General features: G+C 31.5%; 1 protein-coding gene across 2 annotated transcripts in view; it reads right to left on the minus strand.

Annotated features, from left to right (window-relative positions):
- Positions 1-26,871, minus strand: part of svp (COUP transcription factor 2) — a 130,878-nt gene that overhangs the window by 54,189 nt on the left and 49,818 nt on the right. For both annotated transcript variants that reach the window (XM_088259637.1, XM_088259636.1), the window contains one exon: positions 19,294-19,836. In XM_088259637.1, coding sequence (XP_088115763.1) covers positions 19,294-19,836 — 543 coding nt within the window. The remainder of the gene's footprint in view (positions 1-19,293; positions 19,837-26,871) is intronic.

A 26,871-nucleotide genomic window follows, 5' to 3' on the forward strand; every position in this document is an offset into this window, starting at 1 on the left:
CTGTAAAAATTGCCTTTTTGTATTTGATGACTTCCTATATCAGGGACAACATATCGACGTGCCCTACGTAAAGTGCTCTAACTACATTTTTGTCAATTTTGAGATATTTGGTGTATGTTATCAACTGACCGTTATCTACTAATGTAAACAAACAAAAAAATATATGAAATAAATTACGCCTAGTTTTCAGGCGTATAAGATGCTATCCACATCAAATTTTCGAAAAGAACTGAATTCCTAAAACGCTAACTACTTAATTTTGACAAAGCATAAAGTTTTAAAACGATTAATACATTATTTTATCGTGTTTTTCAATGTTAGAATTTCTAGTTTAGAATTTACTAGTTTAGAATTTCAGATAAAATCGTTAATAAATAAAATAAAATGCGTTGAACAAATCTTCTAAGCTCTTTCCTGTAATGTAACAGATTTGCAGATAGAGTACTTTACGTAGGGGCCGTCGATATTATGTGATAAATAACATATTTATGTGAAAGTAAATAAACGTAAATCATGATGTTATATTTCAAGATGATGGTTGAATAAAGATGAAATTTACCCTCACATTATTATCCCTATGTGAAAACCACTACTCCACGGAGTAGTACAAAGCCAGGCTCGATTTAAGGGTAGTTTTGTACAAAAGTGAATGATCCAAGCTGACGCGGCTCTATCGCCTAATTTTCCCCTGATTCCTGAAATTATTCAAATCCAATTTGGCACAGTTCGTCAAAAAGGTGCATACCTTTTCACCTAGGGGCTCGTTTTTCAATCCAATTTTTCGCTTCATGCTCCGATCTCATTCCCCCCTGAAACCATCCCCTATCCGTCCCCGGCGTCCTCATTAGCATGCGGTGTCACCCCCACGAAAGTTTTGCCAACTTCGTCGTTTTTGGGGCCACAGATTCGACAAATGGCAATTTTGAATGAATATTTACGACATATTTTTACGCAATAAAATTAAACCATTTCGCGGGAAATGAAAAAAATGTGGTGCTTTGATTGAATATCATTTACTGCAGATTATAAAAGAGCATCTAACCGTAAAATTGTTGTGTATAAGATGTTTTATATTTCTAATTTCATCATAAGCGCATCATATTTCAATCATTTTTTTTTTCAAACTAAAAAAAAATCCATTACGATAAAATTTAAATCTACGACACATAAATATAAATGTATTTTTTTGACATGTCAACATAGATGAACAATAATATTTTATAGTACAATACTTATGACCTATCATAGGCTGGTTAAGTAATCACTTCACACACGTAAAACATTCACCATTTTGTCTTCTAATTGACAACTGCACTAGTAAAACTCCAAGATATAATAATCAATCTATAAATTTACAACAGCCATTTATGCTAGATTGAAAAAAGCTTTTACCTAGGAGAGACCATTTTATTTGTATGCCCAAACTTCTATATTCTTCTTCATCTATGTTGAGATGTCAAAAAATTAAAATAACCCCTAAGTGGATAAACCTACATTTGTAGATTTGGACACATTCAAAATGTTGATTTGTCTTCTGTCCACTCCTCTAATACCTTCGCTTTATTTTTAACTCCAAAAAGTATAATTAAAATATCGTAGTCGTACAGGAGAAAGTGACCAACTAACAAAAGGTAAAATGTTCAGGGGGGGCATTTAAGTCACCTTTGCTTGGCAACAAAATAAACATCAATGCAGTTAGTCATTTTTACCAAGTAAATACATTATACTTCCAAGTTTAAAATCCTTTGAGATGTTTTCAGGGCAACATTAAGCTAGTAAGATATCAAATAGTCAACGATCACGTTTTTGTAAGAAATGCACTTGGTCACTTTCTCCCGTACGACTAAGATATTTTACTATCCAAAAAGTATAATTTTAATATTTAAACTCCAAAAAAAAATAAAGTATAATATTTTTCCCAGCTTCATTTTCAAAGCTACGTAATTCTAGCGAAAGGATGTGAAAATTGACAAACAAACATTCCTCGTTTTTCTCGCTTTAAGGTCGGTTGGCTTTCTCGCGATATTTTGCATATTTTGGAGTGAAATACAATCAAGACACCTCTGTTACTCCTACGCTATACTGAGGAACGAGCAGAACCATGTGTGACGTTACCGAAGGTAAACTCGCAATTAGAGTCCCGATACATACTGTGAGGGCCTAACGAGGTCCGTATTTGGATAAAGTTTAGGCTTCAATTGGCTTTGCACCGGACGCGGACGGCTTTTGAATAATTATTCCCTGGGAAAATTCTAAATTTGACTCTGCAAGAGTTAGGCAGGTTTTACATTTAGTCAGTTACTGGCGCCAGTACTGGCGCCGAGAACTGACTAACACTGTTTATATTGTGAAATATAGAAGTCAGCACTGAGGTGACAGCACTGTACTGAAGTGAAAATCAATTTATACTATAGCGGTACCGAGTCAGTAATTACTCGCCTTGCGTTTGAAGACAGTTACTGACTGAATGTAAATCTAGCCTAACTGAAATCACAAAACTAGCAATGTTCGGAAATTTGGAAGAAAACACACGTTTTATTATTTTACTGGCTGTGTCTCAGCCTAGTTAAATAGAAAATAAAGAAATAAGAAAGTACATATTGCTAATATGTTTAACTTCTGAAGCACAAGAACAGCTGTCAAGAAGCACGCTCTCCATCATGGTCAATGTTCAATATTGCGTGGGTTGATATAAAGTTAAACAGCTGGCGCTGCCATTACGCTTAAAAGCTGATTTTCAAAATATCATGTTTAAGCTGCCACAGATTTGTAAAAATTGTATTCGGATACAAATAACTTCAGGTGATTTAAAACGTAGAACAAACAAAAGAGATACAATTATTGTATATTTATTTATGGAAGTCAAGGAACAAGGAACTTTTAATTCGGCTAATTTATGGAAATTAGGATATGACCCCTAAAAAGCCGTCTTTTCCGACCCCCATAGATAGACGATATTACATACTAGCCTAAATAATCAACTGAAAATCTCTTAAAAACCCCATTTAATGATTTTTTGTTAAGAAATAACAATATTTGTTTAGTTAGATATGCTTTTTTATCTTGAAAATGTATTTATTCAGTAAATAAAACAATTATCTGTTTAGATGGTCAGAGATGAAATGTGTCTTCATTAAATAATGAACCAGCATTAAATAATGAATCCTGATAATCCGTTGATCATTAAATCGCGGGGCGGCATCCTATCTCAATTATCCGTGCTATCTCAATCTGCACTCGATCATCCCATTGGCTGAGGTGAGTGAGATGACGATGCCGAAAGGCGAAATCGTGTCCGCCAGTACAAACAGAGAGGGCAGGTATATTTACAGTCGGTGTCTGTTGGGATTGAATTATTATGGTTTATTTATACAAGTATCTCGAATCCTCATCACTGAATTAACAACGATCAAGTATTTGAAATACTTGATAATGCCAAGTTTTCCACAGGTTTCATCTGCTTCTGCTACCAACCACATTCGGTTCATAGATTTGTTTTACTGTCCGCCTCCTTAGTGTTATTGTCAGCACGCTCGGCTACCGTTCTGGAGGTCCCGGTTCGATTCTGAAGATGGGGTCAAATAAAATAAGTGATTTTTTCACCTTAATATTTATTCAATACTAGCCTGGACTGGTTTCTGAAGCGGAGGGCTGATCACCTTTCCTTTATGTGTTAACGATCAAGACAAGACTGCGTTTATATGATGCAGTGCCCTATGCACTATTGGGGTGCAGATAAGGGTTTGAATGAGAAAAAATATGTTCTTTCTTCACTCATTCGATTCATATGCCCCAACCAACTCAACACACCTTTCTCAATTTTTTCGATAATGCTTACCTCCTTAATGCTTAATGCTTTGATGCTCAATGCCTTGCATTATTTCCTTATTTCACCTTTCGAACATCTATGTTACATCTTACAACATTACAGTTTTAATGATTTTTTTTTAATATCCAGAGAATAGATGTATACTATTTTTAATAAGTCGCTAAAGAATCGAGTTTCTATGAACTCTAACGGAGACATTAAGAATGGATTTAGTATCGATGTGATAAGAAAATAATTTCGGATGTAATGTTTTAATGAAACATTTTTTTTAATATCCAGAAAGTGGATATTTATTTATTTTAATTTCATTCGCTAAAGAATCGCTTTTCCAGAATTTGTTATTTTACGAAACTTTATTGCATCTATGAACTCTAAAGGAGAAATTAAGAACGTGTTTAATAAGAAAATAATTTGGGCGCGTAATGTTTTAATGATTTTTTTTAACATCCAGGGAAGCATGGTAACCGCAAAGTTACACAATAAACAATAATTAACCTATTGAATATTTTATTGCGTCTTGAATGTCAGTCTAAATTTTAAAATTACCCAAATTACGCTTTAAAATAATAACAAGCACGTACTACTAACTCATAGGAGTCGTAAATTAGTGTTTAATGAAGATTGTTCCAAAGCAGAGATGTGAGAGATTGCCTCTTGTTTATAGGTGTTTATAATTACATATTATAGAGCGTTATCTTTTTTAAATTAATAATATTTAATAAGCATAGCGATTTACTGTGAAAATGTGAGTAAAAATTCTTTGGAAACCTTGTACGATTATAATTATAAGGATATTAAATCACTACTCATTGTATTTTTTATCTTAATCTTATACGACGTATATTCCTAACAATAATAAAAACTAACATTGTTTGATTATGTTTTCCGTTAAAATATGCATGTATGAAAATACTAGCATAAACAGGAAATTATTAAAAGCATTTTTTTGTTTGAATAAAGTTAATTCTGAAACATCTTGATATTTTCTCCCGACGAAAAAATATGTTTTAATTTTTTTTTTCTAAATGAGTTACAATAACTTTATCAAAAATGTTCATTGGTTTTTATTCTGGGTTTACCGATACTAACGGACACATCTGCGGATTAAAACAATATGATTATTTTAATGAAAATACGAGTATATATATTTTTTAAAGTATAATCAAAACTCTTATAAAACATATTCACAGGAAAAATGAAATTTAAATTGATGTATCTGCCTTCAATGTGCAGAAATTTACTGTGAAATTTGAAATGCTTTAACTTTATTGAAAATTATGAATTTGTTTCTTGTTTTGATAACCGGTTTTAATATACCAAAATTTTTTTTTTTTTTTAAGATGAGATATAAACGTTAAATTATGTACACTATGTAGTCAACGCGTGTGCAGAAAATTCACAGCAAATTGGCGTTGTTAACATTAATTGATTTAAAAGCCTTGAGAAATCACATTTTATTATTAATAAAATATACACGCAAACGTACAATCTGAAACCATCATTTTTGCACTCTTCAGTATCTTGAGTTATGTTTGTATTTTGAAATAAAATGTTCATGCAATATGAAATGTTTTGTTTAGACTACTCCACTGTTACTTAAATTTTCTAATGTGCGTATGACAATATAGAAAAAATGAAAGAGCATAATCTTTATGCTATTTTTCGTAAAACTATGTATTATGATCAGTTGTCCGCTTAAGGTAAAATGCTCGCTAAACATTGCTTCTATGAAAATTACTAATGATTTTTTTACTATAATTCTATCGAGTTGATAACTTGAGTTTTTTTATTGTCTTCATCGAATTCAAGCAAAATGTTTTCAACAATGTATGATATTTTACTAGTGTTTATTTTTTATTCACAAAAATATATTTTTGTTTCTGTCTTTTTCCTTTTCGCTGACTTGTTTAAAGTATACATTGTATGTTTTTTTTCGTTTTGCTCAGAAATTTACATAAATTAAATCATGTGTCCCAGGAGTACATAAGATCAAAGCAGTAATGTTCAGAATAATGTGTCAGGTAAAATGTATCACGGAATTGAATTCGTGTTCTGCCAGCATTTAGTGTCAATGATTCAAGAATTAAAGAACACAAATGCAATTTAAGTGCTGGTATTCTTTTAACATGCAAGTATATCATTAGCATAAATTTTATTTATTTTCAACAAGCAAAAACACGTTCGTATTAAGGTAAACTTATTTTATTTTTTCCACACTTGAGATTTGCATTATTTTTAAATAAAATTTAGTTTGTATATACAAATGATGAATATTCATTGGAAAAAAATTACATTGCGTTGTTTTAGCGTTATCTTGATCGTTAATTAAACTATGGTGAGCTGATCAATTGACTCAGTCTTCAAAGAAAATTTTACAAATAATCGAATCACAGGTTTTCAAAATCATATTTATTGATTTGGCGTTTAATTTTAAATCCATATTCATATTTTAAATATTAAAATCACACACTGACATCGAACTACTGTTTTTTGTAGTGCCAAACTGTTGACTATTTAATATTAAAATTAGTGTTTTATTTTAGTAATTCAAATTTTAATTATCTTGTTTTAAGACGTGACTAACTTCATAACTTTCAAACGCCATCTCCTCTTGTATCCATTATTTATTGTTATTTTAATGTATTTTCTTTTTTAAAGCTTAAATCACTTGCAAATAAGTGGAGGCTAAAAAAAATTATTAAATGTTAAATCAAACAATGATTTTTTAAGTCCACTAAGTTGCATTTTATTGTTCTAATGGGTGTCGTTTGAAAATGCCATAACTAGGCGAAACAATTGTCACAAAATTGATTTTTATTTGTTTTTTTAACGATATAATACAACTTGGTAGACTCAAAAAATCAGTGTTTGATTTAACCTTTAATACGTTAGTTAAATTTCTATACTTACAAATTTAACGCCAAATCTATAAATATAAATAAAATTTAAGCTTTATAAAGAAATGGCTTGAATGAAATTGAATGATTTGTCAGTTTTTCTAATTAATCAAAACGATGAATTGAAGGTAAAACGTTGAGTTCAGCCGAAAAATTGAAAAGTCACCCGTTTTCTTTAGAAGTCGAATCGATATATCGAAACCGCGATCGTTGCTCTGCGAATATTCCCGCTGCAATCTGAATTATTTACGCGCGCTTTTTGTCGCCATTTTTTTTCAGCGCGCGCGCACGTCGACTTTTTTCGATTATTTATTCGCGCTAAAGAGCGTCAAAGACGTTTTTATGGCCGGCGCAAGAGGGAAGACGCTGCAGACCAATAAATCTATCGACAAGAAAGAGTGACTACCGGAGACAATGCGACGGTAGCGCTCCGTGACCGCACCGCGGGCAATACTCGAAATGTATCTCTCTTGGAGGCGTATTCAAATTCGGAACGGCGGAATTCGGAATTCGTAAAATCGGAACATAACTCTTCCGAAATCTTTCGAAAATGTAAAATACACATCGGAAAAAACGGTAAGAAAAAAAAATACCGGAACGATTTCACAATATTAACATGGGCGAATCAGGGCATATTATACTCGTATTTTTCTGGGATCAAAAACACGTAAAATCATTTTTATTTCTTGTAATTCCGAACCTTTTTAAAAATATATAAAACATAATGTCTTTTGAAAAAAAGTAAATCTCGTAACTTATTTTTTAAATCGTTGACTGATTTATCAACTATTTTTCTGGTATTCTACATGAAAATATTTTTATTTTAAGTAAAGATTTAGGTTACTTATTATTTTGTTGCTCTGAATATGAGGCATAAGAAAATAAACTTTGCTTTTTCTCTTTATTATTTACGATTAATAAAAAGCAAATACTCTAGTATTTATTATACACACACACATAAATATGTGTGTGTGTATGTGCGTGCGTGTGCATATTTGTGTAGATATTTGGAACGGAAATTCGAGAAGCACGACCAGGAGTGCAGAAGTTAAAGGAGCCATGTATTATGTATTATGCATAGGAAGCTGTCGGTAGTGGATTGCACCCGGCTCGCAGGAATTTATTCCAGAGATCCGAGAATCGAGTATTGTCCGCGACTCCTTGTTTTTCTTTGAATCCAACATTATTTTTACTGCTACGAATTTTCGTCCGAGTGTGGCTTCGGTTGTAAAAAATCTTTGTTTTTTTTTTCATTTTTATTGAAGCGCTTCAATTCGTCGTAGATCTATCGCAAGGCGGAGAGATAATAAAATAAAATTCTTCTCTAAAGTACATGTTTTGCCAACTTAATTAAAGTGAATCATTTAAATTTTTCTCACCAATATATTCCCATGAAGAAAAAGTTCCGAAGTCATGAATTTACCATTCTTTATTCTCCGTTTGACCGTTTATAAAGGCTTGATCACACCGTTATTTCGGGGTAATTTAATTCATCGCCTCGTTAAAATACTCAATCGATTATATAACCGATTAAACATAGTTACATATATTTTTTTTGAAGATACTAAGATAATAATATTTATTTTTCTATGACAATGTCAATGAGCCCTCCACCACCCCCCATTAACGAAATGTCATTATGATTCCACTCTTCTATAGCGTCATAAAAGACGAATGAACTATTTTTTTTGCAGTTATAATAATATTATGATAATAATCATTGTCATTATATGGATATTATTATAATCATGTAAAAAAACTTTTACATATAATATGCAAAATTTTAAATTTAAAGTTTTTTTTTAGAATAAATCAATTCAAAATAGCTTTCATTTGAACGTTTTGCATTTTATTTTGGTTGGATTAAGATATTCATTTCAATAACAAAAAAATCACAAATTTTTAGGTTAGTCCAAAACATTGTTGACGAATCTGGGTGTCTCCACGCGGGAGTTAATTAAACAGTTAACACAAATGTAAAAATAACTCCTAAGTGGAGGAACCCATATTTGTAAACAAGGATTTGGTCACATCTAAAATATTGTGAATAAACTCAAATTATAAGATGAATAAAAATTGAAAATCATGTTATCGAGTGTGTCTTAGCATGTAAAATTATTCAGTTAGGTTCTTGCATATAATTTTATCAAAAGGGTGTCGGCTTAATTAAAGCTTACTCAAATCAACCAAAGATACTGCCGCGAACTCAAACATGAAGCGACGTGAGATTTATGATATATGTATGAGTTCCAAAAATTTGATTAGTGTAGTGGTCAATCATGGGTAAAGTGGTAATTGTTACACGTGTATAAAGTGCTAAACCATGACAGGTCATAAGTCCTGTGAATACTTAGACTTCCATATTCTTCTTCATCTATGTAAAGATGTCAAAATATAAAAAGCAGTATACCAAATTTTAATTATTTTATTTAGTAAATAAAGCATTGTTCATATGTTTTCGATCGTAAATTATCTCCTGACACGGGCTTAATTTTATGTGATATATTTCTTTTCAACATAAAATACACGATGCGACTTTATACTTTTTAAATTGTTTTAAAAAATGTACGTATAATTAAAAATTACATTTTTTCACCGTCGTCATGTGGACAGCGCCTGAATATATAAAAAATATGTAAGGTCCAAAAGAATAAAAAGTGTTCACGGATAGTTTGGGTCGATTACACGCCCGTCAATAACTCGGGAAATATTTTTAGCCGCAGTATATTTCTCACAACGAGAATAACTCTAAAATGAAAACGCTCAAACTGTGGTCCGCTGCGTGGATTAAAAATATCCGTTTATTTTTTTAAATTTATTTTATTTAAATATTAATATAATAGGAAAAATGTTAAATGAGTTCAGCTTGTCACACGTAATTGACGAAAAACTGTATTGTATGTTTAATTGATTAAAAAAATATATTTTTAATCTAATATGCCGATAAATATCTTGAATCGACATCAGCGGAGTTTATTTCTTCTTTCATCAATTGATTTGACAGTCACTTTGTAATAATACCCAACTATCATTAATGTAAATTTTACTTGGTAAATAAATGATGAGAGATAAATCGAAATACGATTTACAATGGATTTTAAGAAAAAGTTGCATTTAAAAAAGGGAAATTCAAATTTAAAAAAAAAATATTATTTTACTGTATAAAAAGTAAGAACTGTTAATGTTTAACATTGATGCTGGTTTTAAGACAATTTTTATGATGTGGTATAGAGTTCAGTCATATTATTGACGGACAATTGATTCACCTTATTTCTTAGATTGCACCATTAAAAAAAATGTCTACGAAACACGTCTACGAAACATTTGACGCAAAATCGTCGTAAAACAAACTTCTCTACACAAACAAAGTATTTCTTCTCGCTTTTTAGCACACACATATCTATCTCCGTAATTAGTAGTACGTTTCTGCACCATGTGTTTGTGTGTATAATTAAGGTGACTGCATATAATCCTTTTCATGCAAAGTTTAAGAATTTGTGGTATGACCCTCTCAAAGGTATTTTTTACTACGCCTCGCGTGTATTGGAAGAAACAATGGTGTTATAAGCTCGAACTGAGAGTATGTTAACACAAAGAAATTATCGGCTATTATACGTAACTTTAATCACAATGTATTCTGTACGCATTACAAATTCTTTACATAAGTACTCCTCAAATGTGAGTAAGAAATTTAATTAAGCTCAGATCTCTTTGCAAAAGAGGTAAAGGTCAAATTATTTCCGACACTTATTTTTAAAACACATTTTTAAAAAAATTGTGCATAGAATAATTGGATGGGGGGGAGCATTCAATATTCATTTAAAGCCTTTAGAAACAGTCCAAAAACTTATTATTAAAATCATGCTTAAAAAAAATTCTACTTTTCCTTCCAACCAATTATTTCAGGAAGCCGAACTTTTGGAGCTACGAGAAATCTATTGCCAACAGTGTCTAAAATATGTTTATTTGCGCCAACATTTATTTCCTAAAAATAATAATAGATCTAGCCAACGAATTAATAATTTATTAGAAATCCCTTTTTGTAAATCCAGACTTGCGCAAAGACACTCATTTTTCATAGCTCCAAAACTGTTCAACTTATTCCACAAAGACTATTTGTTAGATGTTAATTCCCTAAGTTCGTGTAAATTAAAAAATTTGCTTAGATTATTTATAAAAGAGACAGATTTAAGTTCCTTTTTCATTTAGAACATGATCGCTAGCTTTTTACTTTTTTACTTTGTCATCTTTTTTATGTTTAAGTTTTAATTAAAAAAAAAATAAAATAAAAAATTGCTCACTGAGAGTCAAGTATTTTTATTTTTATTTTTTTTTGTATTTAATTTAAGTTTTTTGTATTTTGTATAAACTAATTATACTTAGAAACCTATACCCTTATACCCTGTACTATGACTATTTATTTTGTATACCCACACACAGGCCATGCCTTTGTGGGATCTTTTTTTGTATTTATTTTTATTTTTTATAAATATTTTTTGTTTTTGAATTTATGTAATGCAAAAGAATTTTAAATAAAGAAAAAAAAAAAAATCATATTGCAGTGATGCATCAGGTATAAAAAATGCACTCTACCCATTTTCAACATGAAATTGAACCACATAATCCATTTGGATCACTGTCACGTAAAAAAATGTGTACTTAATAACAATATTTTTTTTTAACTTAAAGCTTTTTTTACCAAAACAAGTTAGAGATCCTCTCATTTGCCCAGCAAAGCTGTATAAAAGACGTACCAATAATAATAAGAAAAAGCTCCTACCCCCTCTTCATTCTTAAACGTCCCAAGGACACAACTCTAAAATTTATCCGGTGTTTGAAAACGATGCGGAATGCATCGAAATGCGTGTCGTAATTAATTTTAAAAAATTGTGGTATTTACCAAGTATAGTTTAAGTTTCAATAAAAATATACATGTGTTCGTAAAATTTGTAAAATATTAAATTTTTGACATCTAAATATAGGTAGATGAAGAAGAATATGGAAGTCTGAGCATTCAACGGGCTTACGACCGTCTTAGGGTTAGTAAAGTGATCACTTTACACACGTGTAACATTCACCAATTCTACCCATGATTGACAACCACACATCTCAAATTTTGGAATAATTAGTGATTGTTACACGTGAGTAAAGTGATTACTTAACCAAGCCTAAGACGGTCGTAAGCCCTGTAAATACCCAGACTTCCATATTCTTCTTAATCTATGTTGAGATGTCAAAAATAACTCCTAAGCGGAGATGAAGTAGATTTCTGAACAAGTATTTGGACACACTCAAAATTTTGTTTGTAAAATGTGTATTGTTTACTTTTGCCAATTAGTGATAGAGCCATAAACGGTTGAAACTGATCAGGTAGATGCACAACATCTGATCCGGGTGCAATTGTGAGTCAATCCGACGTTTAATTAACCGGTTTCGCGGCGAGTGATATCATCAGCACGACGCCGTGCAAATTGTAAGGGGAGGCATGAGATGGACAGCAGAATTGTATCGCAAACTCTCTCCGAGACAATCATTGGGGAATGTGAGCGCTAATTGTTTTCTGATAGGCAAGATGATAATGCATCAATGGGTTTACTGATCTCCGACTGAAGACGTACCAAACAAGCTATATTGTATCAATACATCCATTTATTGTTTAGTAATAATGAATTTGGATAATTTTTATAGCGCAGTTTTAGTAAAATACATATTTTTTTATACTAATAACCTGCAAAGCGCTTCTTTAAGAGGCTTGCCTGCAGGTAAGATAGTAAGGATAGGGAAGTTAAATGTCAAAAAATACATCACAAACACTCAAACCAATGGAAAACAAATCTTTATTGAATTAATTTTGCAATTGGCGGAAATCAAGCTCGCGACGCCAGTTTTGCAGTCGAGCGACTACCCAACTATATCTCAATGACGTTTAATGAAAATGAATAGGGGAAAAGAAGATAGAAATGAAAATGGTTTTAGCAAACAAATATGTTTTTAGTTTATTTCTAGAGATTATCTCACTGTCACTATTCCTACTGGTGGAAGAGCATTCCGCGCTATCGGTACCGCAACAGCAAAGGCATGATCGCCAAATTTAGTACGCTGGTTGCAACCTGGCAAGATCACTTTGCCCATAGCAGTTGTTGTAGCCGATCGAAGCAATTCGTCTAGAATACACAGCTCTTTTAGATACTATGAAACCATATTATGTATTGATTTACACATGAGTAGACAGAGTTTATTTTTAACCCTTTCGGGAAAGCGTAAACAGTGCAGTTGGTGAAGTAGTGGGGTGATGTGACTGAATTTTCTTTATCATATAACAAATTATAAAAGCTAAAGATGGCACTGTATGATCAGATGCACCAAATCCTTGAAAATGAAAAGGTGGAAATGAACTGGAGTCGAAACAATTCCCTCGAAACATGAGAAGAGGGATTGATGTGTAATATTGGAAGCATATCTGCAAACACAGAAGTTATGAAATCCGCTCTTAGTTATTTATTAGGACTGCTAGATGTAACAACGTCAACAATTGTTCATTGAAATCTGTTTAAGGATTACAATTTTTTCATCAAAATAGTATCCTATTGCTATATCTCTAATTTACACACCTTATAAGACATTATTCAACCAACTCAAACAACTTTCAAATTCATGATTACTTTTAAATTTTAAGAAAAAGTATGAAATTCTTATGTTTAATAAAATTCCTCACCACACGCGCATGCGTGCTCCCACAATTATTATTATTATGTTTTATTGCACACATTCAAATAACACACGTCAAGACATACAAATACATGCACACCACAGGTCGTGACTCGATCTTAGTCCACCGGTCAAATCCCAACCGAACGGCGTCACGACATGAAACCAATACACTCCTCTCGCTCCCTCGCGGCAATTGCATTTCCAATATGCAAAAGAGAGACGCAACGCTCGCGGCAAGGTTTATTGCCGAATTAAGTCCACCGTTGGGATCCGGATGCACGACGACCATCAACCAAGTTCACGGACGTGTAACATTAACACATGAGTACAAAGGTACTTATTACACTATGCCTATTGTTTCTCGCCAGTTGATAAAATATGACTTTTTTACTCGGTTCTTAGTTTCACTGGCTTCCTCAAACCGAATGGATGTTCCTTTAACCTGCACCCGTGTAAGTATATGTGGCATCTCTTTCTTTCACCAGGTAAATGGCTAGTGTTTTGTTCTAGTGAGAATGGGACGGAAGAGTCGTGACCGCGACTGCCCTGGGCTATATCGTTTTGAGGCTGCCAGCAAAGTGCCTGAAGGTATAATAATACTACCTCATAGCACGTCCAGTGTATGAGAACGAAAAATTAATTAATTAACAATTAATTTAATAAAATATCATAATTATCAATTACTGATTTTTGGACACGGTGCGAACGCTTTGGATATAGAGGTAGAGAAGCAAAGGCAGTAATCTCCAAAAAAATATATACTTGAATATAAAAATGTAGGTTCAAAAACATTCTGAAGCTAATTTTATAATTCAATGCATCATTGTTTCATACCAAAAAGCATTTTGTAATATTTAAAATCAAATTAATTTTCGAAGCAAGAAAATCAAAATGAAAATACATTTTTTTTAAATATAATCGGAAATACTAAATTTAAGTTTATATAAATATAAAAAATGGTGTTGGTAGAGAAAAGGAAAGATAATTACACAAGAGCGCCGCCTATCCAAATATATGTAGTTTTTACAATGTGTATATATATGTATATATATATATATATATATATATATATATATATATATTTAAATATATATATATATATATATATATATATATATATATATATATATATATATATATATATATATATATATATATATATATATATATATATATATATATATATATATATATATATATATATATATATATATATATATATATATATATATATATATATATATATATATATATATATATATATATATATATACAATAGACAAAATTTATACGTCGCTACATGTGCGAGTTTCAGCAGTACGTAGCAATGATCTAAGTGAGTTTTACTAAGCAGAGACTCTTTTAAATGTATGTTGGATATAATATACTGTATATTCATATTATATATAAATCTAAATAAAATATTTGGTTAATAATCTTTTATTATATTGATAATAATTAGTTTTATGATTTGGTCCACCGAACGGAGTATACGCCTAACAGTAAGGTACGCTTTTGGCGGAGCCGAGATAACCTGTATGGAATAAACAATAAATTATAGGTTCCGCGGGAGGAAAGTGGTTTGACCTGCAGCGCGTTCTGCGGCCCGCGGACAGCCGCGGGCCCTGGGCGAAATGGAATACCGACATTTGTTTGAGTTTCGGACCCTTTTTGCATGTGTCAACTTTCCAATTTCATTTTTTCCGGCCTGTCAACTCCACATTAAGATCCTTTTGAAACGTCCGTTGTTCAATTTTTAAGAAGAAAATTTTTGATCTTCGAAACTGATATACTCCTTAGAAAATAAGCGTATACTATGTAACCTAATGAATCAAATGTGCTTATTTATAATAACAAAATATATATATAAAATTATATACCCAATCGTTCCGCCTCTGTGGTGTAATAGTTAGCGGATTTAGCTACCATGCTGGAGGTCCCGGGTTCGGTTCAAAATGAAAATCAGATAGTACAAATTATTAAAAAAATAACTAAAATTTAATTATTGCGGGAAAGTACGCACACACCCGATAGTTACCATAGTTACCATATTATAGTAATATTTTTTTAAATGTTCGTAAAAGCAAGATGTCTTTTTAATTTTGCAAGTAGGTACTATGCTAATGATTTAAATTTTAAATTTACGTATCCAAGGCATGTTTTTTTCCTCTCTTTTTACGTTGATATATATATTACTATGATTGTACCCACAATAACTTGCGAATTTTCCCTTTGCCAACAGTTTTTTTTTTTTAATTTAGTAAATGTATTTATAAAGCAGATATAAGTTTTCTACATGGCTGTTAGAACCATAAACAATGCATTTTTACATGCACCATAAACATTTAACTACTATCAGATGCTTGGGTGGCCATTTTATGTTGGCATCGTCCTTTAGTCTCGGCGTAATGAAGTTCCATAATTTATTGCAGATTCCGAATATCTGAAGTGTCATGAATCAAAGTTGTAAAAAACGTCATTAAACAACAAGTAAAAACAGAATTTTTCGCATACAATTCAGAAAACGAATATTACATTTAAATGAAAACACATTAAAATACTATCACCAAAAACTTCCACACACTCCGTAAAAATCCTAAGTGATTTAGTGTGAAAATGATAAATGATAAAATGTGCCACAAAGTATCTGCGGAAAACATTCAAGAAATAAATGAAATTCGGCTAATTCTATTATATCTTAAAAATGATTTTATTGTTACAAGCCCCTTACATGCAACGATTAGTTTCGAAGGTTATATTTCGAAAAAAATATTGATAGAGTAAATAAAAGTTTGTTAATGTTTCATTAGCTGTGGAGTTAAGCACGTTTATTTTCCACCAGCTTATATAACAACATACTTCGAATATAATGACAACCCTAGGTGTGAGCTTTTAGAAGCTTCAATTACATTTCACGATTTTTTTCACATTTACATCTAAATATCGATATTTAAGATACGAGATCTTTTTTATCGAATCTCAATTTCGTGTAATCCACCATCCGAAAATATACTTACATGTATAAAGCGTATTTGGTAATAAAAAAAATTGAGAAGTACGAGCCATCACTAAAACATTATTAGTATAAAAGTATGGTTAATTAACCCATCCCCTACATTTTAAACATGTAAATAAAATAAAAATTTAAAAAAATCACATGCAAACCAAAAAACCACCACCAACATAAAATAAAATAAAAAGTAAGACGATTAAAATATTAATTTTACCTCTAAATTTCTTGTCAGCGTTTTGAAATCATTTTTCGTTATTTTTTTTTTAAATGTAAGCTTTTCTGGATTGGTAGCAATAACAACAAAAAAATACAACGTTGTTTTATATCTCACCTCTTATGCATTTTTTCATGTATTTTTTTAGAGGAAAAATGTTTTATTTCTATTTTAAACACAAATATTTAAATTTTATTATATTTTTGTTATTGGGCCTAAGTTGCCCGTTATTAAAAATCAAGTTGTGGCAGAGAGGGTTCGAGCCCAGAAACCCTGACTCAAGAATCAGCGACACTAACTACGAGACCACAACCCGAGTCTACTATAGTTTATTGATTATATTATTAATTTCAAATAAAAATGAATATTCATGGATGTGATGCCACCAATGTATGTCGAAATTCATAAATGCATATTTTAAACATTTACGTTGTCGTGAAGATTCCCAGATTTTTTTAGTTAAATTCGTGGCATCAATTATTATAATGGCATGTAATCTATTAAATTTTTTACTCAATTTATCTAAAATGTTAATTTTCAGTAATAATATATAATTATTCATTTGAATAATTTCGTTTATCATAAAAGTGAGAAAACTGTATTTTAATTATACGTCATTATTCATGTTTTAAGTTTTAATAGTTTAATAGCAACTATATACCTTGAACAAATAATAATGATCGTTAAATATAAATACTAAATATTTTAATACTTACCGTTACCTATACAGTTAAAGTATAAATTATTATCAGACTAGATAATTAATACTTTTTAATGATTTCAGTATAATTTTAAAAATCAAGGAAAAAACATCATAAAGCCTCGAAATGCAATACCTACACCTTTTCCATTACTCCCATAAATGTAGGTTAATTTCGAATTTACACATATAATGACATGTATAGAGTAAAATTAATGTTTAAATATGTGTTATTTAAAAAAAAGATAATAAAACGATGGAAATTTTAAAATAAATTATTTTATATTGTCAAAAAATGGTAACATGTTTCACTTACGTGGTACGTTTAAAAACTATAATAAATAAATTAATTAAAATTTAAGGCACGACTAAAATCATCTATTTATGATTAGCTTATGAAATACTTGAGAAATCAAAGGCGCATACCGAAAACATCTAGAAAAAATATTTCATTTTCAGTAATATAATATCTAGAATATTTCGGTGCTACGACTTTTCACATGGAAAACAATGCGTCTTAAATAATTTAAACTTAATTATTAACTTCTTTGTATAAACTTAGCTCACAGCCTATTTTATTTACTGACTATAAAATATTCGCTATTATTCTAATACTGACCAATTAAGAAACAATTTATAGTAAAATTTAGGCTTTTTACAAAAATAATACAAAATGGCTTTATAAGTGAACAAAGAGTTTTTGATATAAATAATCCTCGAACAACAATCCTATTATATTTTAAAATAATACTGAAAATGCACAATCTTGATGATAAAGTAGATACTAAAGAATTTCACTAATTTCATTCGTATTCAAAGATAATCAGGAACTTTTTTTTTAAATTCATTTTTAAAAGTAATTTTAGAGTTACCATAAATGACGAATGACGTAATTTGATTTCTTTGTTATTATCTAACGAAGAAAAATATAAATAATATCCATATTGTGGTGATATTTGCATTGAAAACTATTCAATTCTCCGAGTAAAGTTGTCCGTGTCAATGGTTGAGATGGGTCTCGTATCAGGGGAGCAGAAATAATGATCGGTTCCGTTCCTTCCGGCGTGTGACGGACCTTATCTGAACTGCGGCCGGTAGCGAGCTAAGGGAACTAGCTTCTGGTTCACTCCAAGTCCCAAACAAACTCGGGAGTCGGAGATTTGATCGCATTCAAAATGTGCAAAACTATCGCCTCTATTGATGTACGCCAGAGGCTTATATTAATGGAAGCCAAACAAAGAAAAACTTTTAATGTGTGTATTAAAAAAAGGTTTTCCTATCTGAACTGCACACGTCGAACCGATCGCGAGGTATGTAAATCGATCAACGGAAGATGCGGGTCAGATACGCGCGCGGAGACAAGAGCACGGCTCCTGTAGCGCAGCATCACCCTCAGACATCCGCGGCGTGCCCAGCCCTTATCTCGCCATCTGCCGCCAAACTCGGGGAATTATTCCGCACTACCCGTGCCTTATGGCAAACCCAGGCACACTACATCCATACTGCATTCCACCCGGGAACAATGGACTACCTACTGATAATACTAAGGAATGGGACTCTTTCACTACAGATAAGGCCGGTATCAGCGCATCTTCGTGTAAGGGGAAAAGTTACTCAAGTCGGAGTTGTGGAAGGAACTGGAAACGTGAGGCATGCGGGGAGTGCTAGTGAAGGCCGAGGAAGCGTGAGGAGCGGGAAGGAAACTACTGTACTTCATAGGAGAACTGACACCCAAGGAAGATGCGGTGCTATCGAAAGCGGAATAATACCCCGAGGAAGTGTTCTGTTGAGCTTGAGGCTCTCTGTACGCGTCCAAGTGTTGCCTCACAAGAGACAACATATCCGAGACCGCACACACGGACGACCAGCCAGCAATCACCCTATAAAGCAAGAGCCCTACATCCCCAAATAACGAATCGAACATTTTACCTGTCGTGAACAGGACGATCGCCTTCAGGCAGGAGTATTCCGCCGAGTCCACGTGGAGAACTTTTAACTTCTCCACCTGCTCTTGGAATATCCGTATGTGGTCCATGAAGGCCACCACTCTGTCGGCCGCCATGGGGGAAGCGTGCAGGCCCGCCGCGGCCAGCAGGGGTGCCACGTGCAGGGGCATGGAGCACTGGGAGGCGTTCAGGACGAAGAGCTCCGACCAGACCAGTCGCAGGAGAGCTACTTGGTCCGTCACTTGGAGCTCCGGGAAGAACGGGATATTCCTCGCCCACTCGACGGCGGAGAACAATAATCTCGCCGCTAATTCGCAGATATTGTCTATTCCCATAATGTTATTAGGCTGCATACACTGTCCGTATCTGGACGTGGGATACGGTTCCGCTCGGAGGAGGAGGGATATGTAGGATGAGAGGTAGGAGTGACCATTGAGACCGGCAGCAGACACTGGGTCCGCCATGAACTGGCCTGGCATTCCTAGACTGTTGGTTTGTGACGGTGGTACTCTTCCTCTTTGTACCGCTGAAACAAAAGAAAATTTCAAATTAGTAAAAGTAAACCTTTATTACCAAATTTAAATATTTATTGATTTGGCATTAACTTTGTGTAGTGATATGTTAATTATCGAAAAAAAAACACACATATTAGGCCACTTATTTAAATTTTTTTACCAATATCTGAATGATTTTTTTGCTCGTTTGTTTTTGTGATCACCTGTCGGCAAAAACATACTACATGTAGTTTTCGATACTAGTCGTGTGAAATAAAACGCAATTGGAAGTCAATTTTTTTAAATAATTCTTATAATAATTACCAAGTTTTGTTCATGTCATTTTCAAATGATAAATAGCTTTGAATAGTGACTAGATATTGGATTAAAGACTTAAGTATTTATTGACAATTTATTGAAAATATACTTGTAGGCAACATAAACTTTGTTCCATTAAAATGTAATCCACTTTTTACTGCAATTGCCTTCATAAATGATATAAAAACGGGAATTCCGACACTTTACGATGTTTTCGTAGTGAACGGAGGGGCCTTGGAAAAAGTAATCATAATTATACACATGCAGATATATATCGACACGTGACTTTTAAGTGTAAGCAATAAAGATTCAACGGATTTATAGAAATATGTGTAAGAAAATAGAACAAGTTTTTGCAATAAATTATTGTCAAAGGTTGCGCGCTTGAAGGACTATGTATGATTATCGAAGTGACGTTGATATCTAATTACATAATAAAATTTATTTTATGAAACTAGTTTATCTAAGGTTATGAGATTGATTCTTTATTTTGATACAGTGACTGAAATTTTTTATCCTTTGATGTTAAAAACATTATAGAGGATACTATTGTACACATTGTGTCATCATTCAAAGTATAAATAATATTTTTATCAATTTTAACCTTCTATCATCCTCCGACGTATTTCTAGCACTCCGATCATATTTCTAGCACTTTCTGCGTAGTTTTTTTCATTAAAAAAATGGCAGTTTATTGGCAAATATTGATTTCTTTTGCGTATTTGACCTACATGAGATGAAAATACATAAATTCTTCCTTCGTTTCAAAAACGTTCAACTTAAAAAAAAGTGGCGTTCTATTCATAAATCGAAAACAAGTGACAAAATGAGTTTTCAATTTTACAATATTCACAAAAAAAAACATTTTTTATAAGAAAGGAAATGAACTTAGAATAACGTTTGAATAGTTCGGAATAGAAAATAAATAAATGACGATTTTTTACACATATATATGTGTACTTACATATGTTATATGTACGTATGTTAGTCGTAATGTACCAACTGGTTAATAGGTACAACAATGCCAGCTGTGTGTGACAAATTGCATCCACTAACACAATTCATTTGTCTGCCAAGATTGCTCGGTCACAATTAACCTAATTGCTCGGTGTTGTGCATAGATGCATCAAAAATGCATTATGCATTGCGCTCCGCAGAAAAATTACTGAAAAACCTTCTAGAATATACCGGTCGTGAATTGCCAACAAATCTGGAGACATTACGTGTTTGCTTCGTAACCACAATTTATTTTTGGATTTGGCGCCATTAAATTACAATATTATTTTTCAAACATTTGGTGCTACAATAAATTCAGAAATTTGTCATACAAAATTGAATGGATCATTATCAGACGTGAGAAATATCTAATTTAGATGCATCAAAAATGCATTATGCATTACGCTACGCAGAAAAATTACTGAAAAACCTTCTAGAATATACCGGTCGTGAATTGCCAACAAATCTGGAGACATTAAGTGTTTGATTCGTATACCACAATTTATTTTTGGATTTGGCGCCAATTACAATATTATTTTTCAAATATTTGGTGCGACAATAAATTCAGAAATTTGTCATACAAAATTTATCAGACGTGAGAAATATCTAATTTAACATTCTCAACCTATAAAGGATTGTATTAGACTCGTTTTGTGTTTGTAATAGCCGATATAGTCAACATTTTCACTAATCATTTTCTTGTGGAAAATTCGCCTACGTAAATACGTTGTTTTCGTAAGTTGGTAATGAATGACGTCACAGAAACGATGGACATATTTTAATATTGGTAACATTGCTAAATTATTGGCGGCTCTATTTGTTGATGTCTATGGTCCATTCTTTACACGTTTATTACATTCTGTAACTAAGGTCATAAGTTTTCCACCCCATGTATAAAGCAAAAAGCTATTCAAATGAAAAAAAATGTTAAAATTTTGTAATAAATACGATCTTTGTATCTTTAAAACATTTTATTTTATCATAAATAAGTTTCCTATTAATTTTAAAACATTTTTGACGTTTGTATGTATTTTTTAATAAAAAAATCAGCTTTAGTTGTTATAAAAACGTACTTAAATTAATCAAAAATTATTTTGAAATCTCTAGTTTAACTGAATGACATCAACGCGCATAAATTGGATAAAGAAAACTTAGTAAGTCGAAATAGAAAGTCAAACGTGGTCAGTAACAAGAGAAGGAATGCAAAAGTCAATTTTGCTAGAATGAAGCAATTGATATTGTCTCAAGCCTCATCGAATTTTTTTACTCCGACACCCCTACTATCTATGAACTTTGCTTCGCAAAAGCCGTTGCAGCTGTGTGTTATAAGTAATTGGAATTTCTCATGCAGTTCCTTGGAACCGAATTCTAGACATTTGTACAGTTAATAATTTATGCAAATGAGACGTAACTAACAAATGCAGGGAAGCTACTTTGTAGCAACTTGGGTATACTGTTTTATCTGAATCTAATCAGAGATCATGAATTAAAACCTACGTACACTTGATGCATACCTTGTCTTAAGTTACATACGTTTTAAAAATTAAGAGATAAAGTTGAATATGAAATAATGGGAAATACAAAGGGTTCAGTAAAAATATTATATTTCAAAGCATTGTTTTCTCACTTTAATCTGGAAAAAGTAATTATGCAAATAAATTTTTGAAATATATGATATCATACATGTTATAACGAATATGCGGCAAAACGATATACGATAGATGTTTGAATGGTGAAATAAGGAAAGAATGCAAAGTTGAGATGCATTATCGATAAAATTAAGAAAAGCGTATTGAGATAGATTGAATACATGGAACGAATGAGTGAGTAAAACAATTTTATGAAGCGAATGTAGTTGGAAAAAGGAGAAGAGAAAGAGCGAGAAAAACTTGGCATGATGAGGTATATGAAATACATGAAAACGGTCGGGTCAGGAGTCGAAATAATAGGCGGTTACGTATGAGAAGATGCATGAATGTTCAAGAGGCGAATAATGTTTGCAAAGACAGAGTGGTGTGGAGTTATGATTAATTAATCAATTTATTTATTTGTTTTTTTTTTTCTAAATCTATATTTTGAAAAAAATAGGTTACTTATTATATGTGCAAAAAGCATTCGTTTCAGGCGGTTAAAAACATATAATATATCTCTGATTTACTCTTAATGTATGTTGTCTGAATCCTGGAGCTTTATTTAGTTGATATATACACTTGTATCAAAAAAATATTGAAATAATATATCTCAAATGTACAACAGTGATGATGACATCATAATTATAGCGATATTGTATTTGTAAAACCAATTTTTATAATAGATGAAAAAGGTGATATCACCAATTGCCAACTTGGATAAACTACATAATGCCTTTGTTAATTTAGTATATTAATCATAGGTAAAATGTCTGATTCGATAGCATCGCACTTATTAAATTTTCATCATCACTTCTAATAAAAAATATTTAGGAAATACAAACAGTTATATAATAATACATATTTACGTACAAGTAATTAATTGTCTGGTTTTGTAGTTGAGTATTTTGGACATTGTCCCATGTATTTTAAATATCAGAATTCCAATAAGGTCAGTTTTCTTTTGTAATATGTATTTTAAAAAAATAAACCAAAGTAAAATCAATGATGAGCTTTTATAACATGTACATCTGGATATTTGCTAATTTTAATAAAAAGTATTTTTTACCTTAATTTGTAAAAATGCGTAAGCGTTAAAATTTTCTTTTTTTATGGAGAAAGTCTAGTTTTATATACATCTTTTGAGGTGATAAATAACAGTCGAGAAAAGCAATTTGTATGTATTCCTTTACAATTCTCAACAATTTACATAAATTTAGTACAAAATAATCAACCTGAGACGTTATTAAGTTTACTAGTTTGAGAAAGATTTTAATCTTAACATGGTACTTAAGTTATCTCAATCGGTTTTAGTATTATTTATTGGAAATTTATTAACCCATGGTTTGACTTGTTAATTTCGACGAACAACTATTATGTTTGGAAGGTTTTTGTCAATTCACAAAGTTTCTCGAATAATATGTAAATAGTAGTTCAAATACCATGAAAATAGAAAAGGCACTACGAAAATAAAAATCTGCTCGTTCATACATACTGGAATTCGACAATACTTTTACTTATTATTTATTATCTATATCTGATACTAGATTATGCATCCTACGAATGAGATGTCAATATTATAGGTCGCTTAACTTGATAAACACAAATAGTTTTTTATATGAAAGATGATATACATCATATTTGGTCAATAATGAGCAGAATGTTGAATGTTACAGGAGTGCATAAAGTTTAAGCCAGCTTAATACCTGGTCGTAATCCCTTGAATGCTCAGACTCCCATCTTATTTCATAAAAAGGAAGACACTTGATATGAAATATATATTTTTGATCTTCACATTCGTTTGAAAATGCCATAACTAGCCGAAACAATGGTCACAATTTAATTTTTTTATTTGTTTTTATTAATAAAATACAGCTTAGTGGACTCAAAAAATCTGTGTGATGATTTGAAAATTAATACATAAATTAAAATGAAGTTCTACAAATTAATCGCCAAATCAATGAATAAGTGAAGATACCTTTAAAATCTACAAGGGACCTCTTAAAAAAAAACATGTGTACGTCAGATTATTTGCTCAGACAGATAGATGTTTTATATCAGGTTGAGACACCTATAACATATTGTAATAAAAAAAAATCAACTAATTATTGTATAATAGTTAAGTAAAAAAATATTAAAGGCAAAACATGTTCAATTAGAATAAAGTTCTTATCACTTCAAAATGTGTGCACATATATTTGTTCTACGAAAAATCTTTGACTTGCTTTACATATGTTCTTCATGAAATGAATATGCATAAATGTACATGTTATTTGACATATAAAACGTTTTACATTGCCATGCGGTCATGACATTGCAGATAAAAAGGTGATATCCGGGTTCAACACTATCTCACTGCATCAATTTGAACATCTAAACATAACATTAACGTTTCATATATCAGTTTTCAATCCCTTGGAACATGTGGAGATCTGTGATTTATGTTTACGTACTTCTCGTGCTAGAAGGATTTGTAAGAAAAATATCCAAAAAATAAATCTCAAGCTAATGATAGGTACTCCTTTATTATCTTGTGTTGTTGTAAAATCGTACATATATCGGATTGACGTTACGTTGCACTGGCAGTCAACTCCGATCTTGCTTTTTAGGTGGTTTTGATAAGGTATTAAATATTTCAAATAAATTAAAAACATTGCTGACCTGGTTGTAAGTGACCCCTGGTATTATGCATGAATAGTTTAACGTGTTAACCACTATACTACCAAGGTAGACTAAAAAATATGAGGTCATAATATATCAATATTTTTTTCATGCATTTAATTATGATTAAACTTTAGGAGCAAATCTTTCCAGAATATCGGATATCATGGATCGCGTAACAAAACTGAAATGGCAATACGCAGGACATTCTGTAAGACAATACTACATAAGATGGACCCCTATTTTTTCAGATTGAAACTTTAGGAGAATATAAAAATGCGTCGAAAGACCTAAAAACAAGATGGTCTGACGACATACCAGCAACTGACCGTAAGAAATGGAAGGATATGGAAGAGGCCTAAATCCTGCAGTGAAAAACAGAAGGCTGAAGAAGAAAAAGATGAAGAAACCGCAGGAAAAAACATAAGGCTCAATTAAACCTAATACTATAATTCTTATTTTTTGTGTATTTTCGAGGACTTTATATTGTTTCACAACATCACATATTGTTATAACTGGAATGATTTGTATAGGTCAAATCTCATACCTATCAAAGTTGTCAGCCAGGCAAAGTTAGCAGTCATAATTATTTCTGATGGTATAAACTCTATTGACGTCTTATTTCCACACATTTTTACAAATATAAAATTTGCATTTTTACGTATTTTCACATCTATATTTTTAGTTAAAACCGAAAAGCATTTATAACGTAAAAATGTATTACTGATGTTTTCCATTGATTGAGCATTAACTTTATGGAATGACATGTTGATTATAAAAAAATTGAACACTTGTATTACACCATTAATTGAGTTTCATTTAATTTCACACGACTAGTTTCGAAAATTTTCTAGTTTTCATTGACAGTTGATTATAAAAACTCATTTTACTGAAAAAAAACTATTGCTGGTATAATTTTTTTTTTTTAAATCTAATTGATCGACCGCCCTGATTTTAAATAAGAATTAGTTGTGCACGGTGCTCGAAATGAGACATCTTTATTAGCGACGCCGGAATGCCCCATGACGTATATACCACGGTGCATTCCTCCTCATCCAAGAACCTTATTGGCCCGTTCATCCGGAAAAAGATCGTGTCGATGAATTAAAACGTTTCCAATTCGCTCTTCATCTGTCATCTGAATAACAAGTAAAGGATGGTCAGTAAATTTAGGGAAAAACAAAAAAAAATATCAAAATTCACTCAAATAAAATATTCATTATTCTCTTATATTCTTGAATATTTTTTGCTTTTATAAGGGCTACCCATAGCGATATTTATTTAATTCGAAGTTTTTTAGTGAGTATCGCTTATATTCTGAAATAACCTTTTTTTAAACGCAGCTCATCGCACACTTTTAAATATTTCGGATGATATTTTGATATTTCGGAATATTTAGATATTTCCTCTCCTTTCCTTCTCCTTCCTGCAAAATCTTTTTTTTTATACCATACCCTTTTTTAT

This window comes from Brachycentrus maculatus, unplaced genomic scaffold, assembly GCF_059751285.1.
Source record: "Brachycentrus maculatus isolate JH-2025_06_01 unplaced genomic scaffold, ASM5975128v1 h1tg000119l, whole genome shotgun sequence".
Taxonomy (NCBI): domain Eukaryota; kingdom Metazoa; phylum Arthropoda; class Insecta; order Trichoptera; family Brachycentridae; genus Brachycentrus; species Brachycentrus maculatus.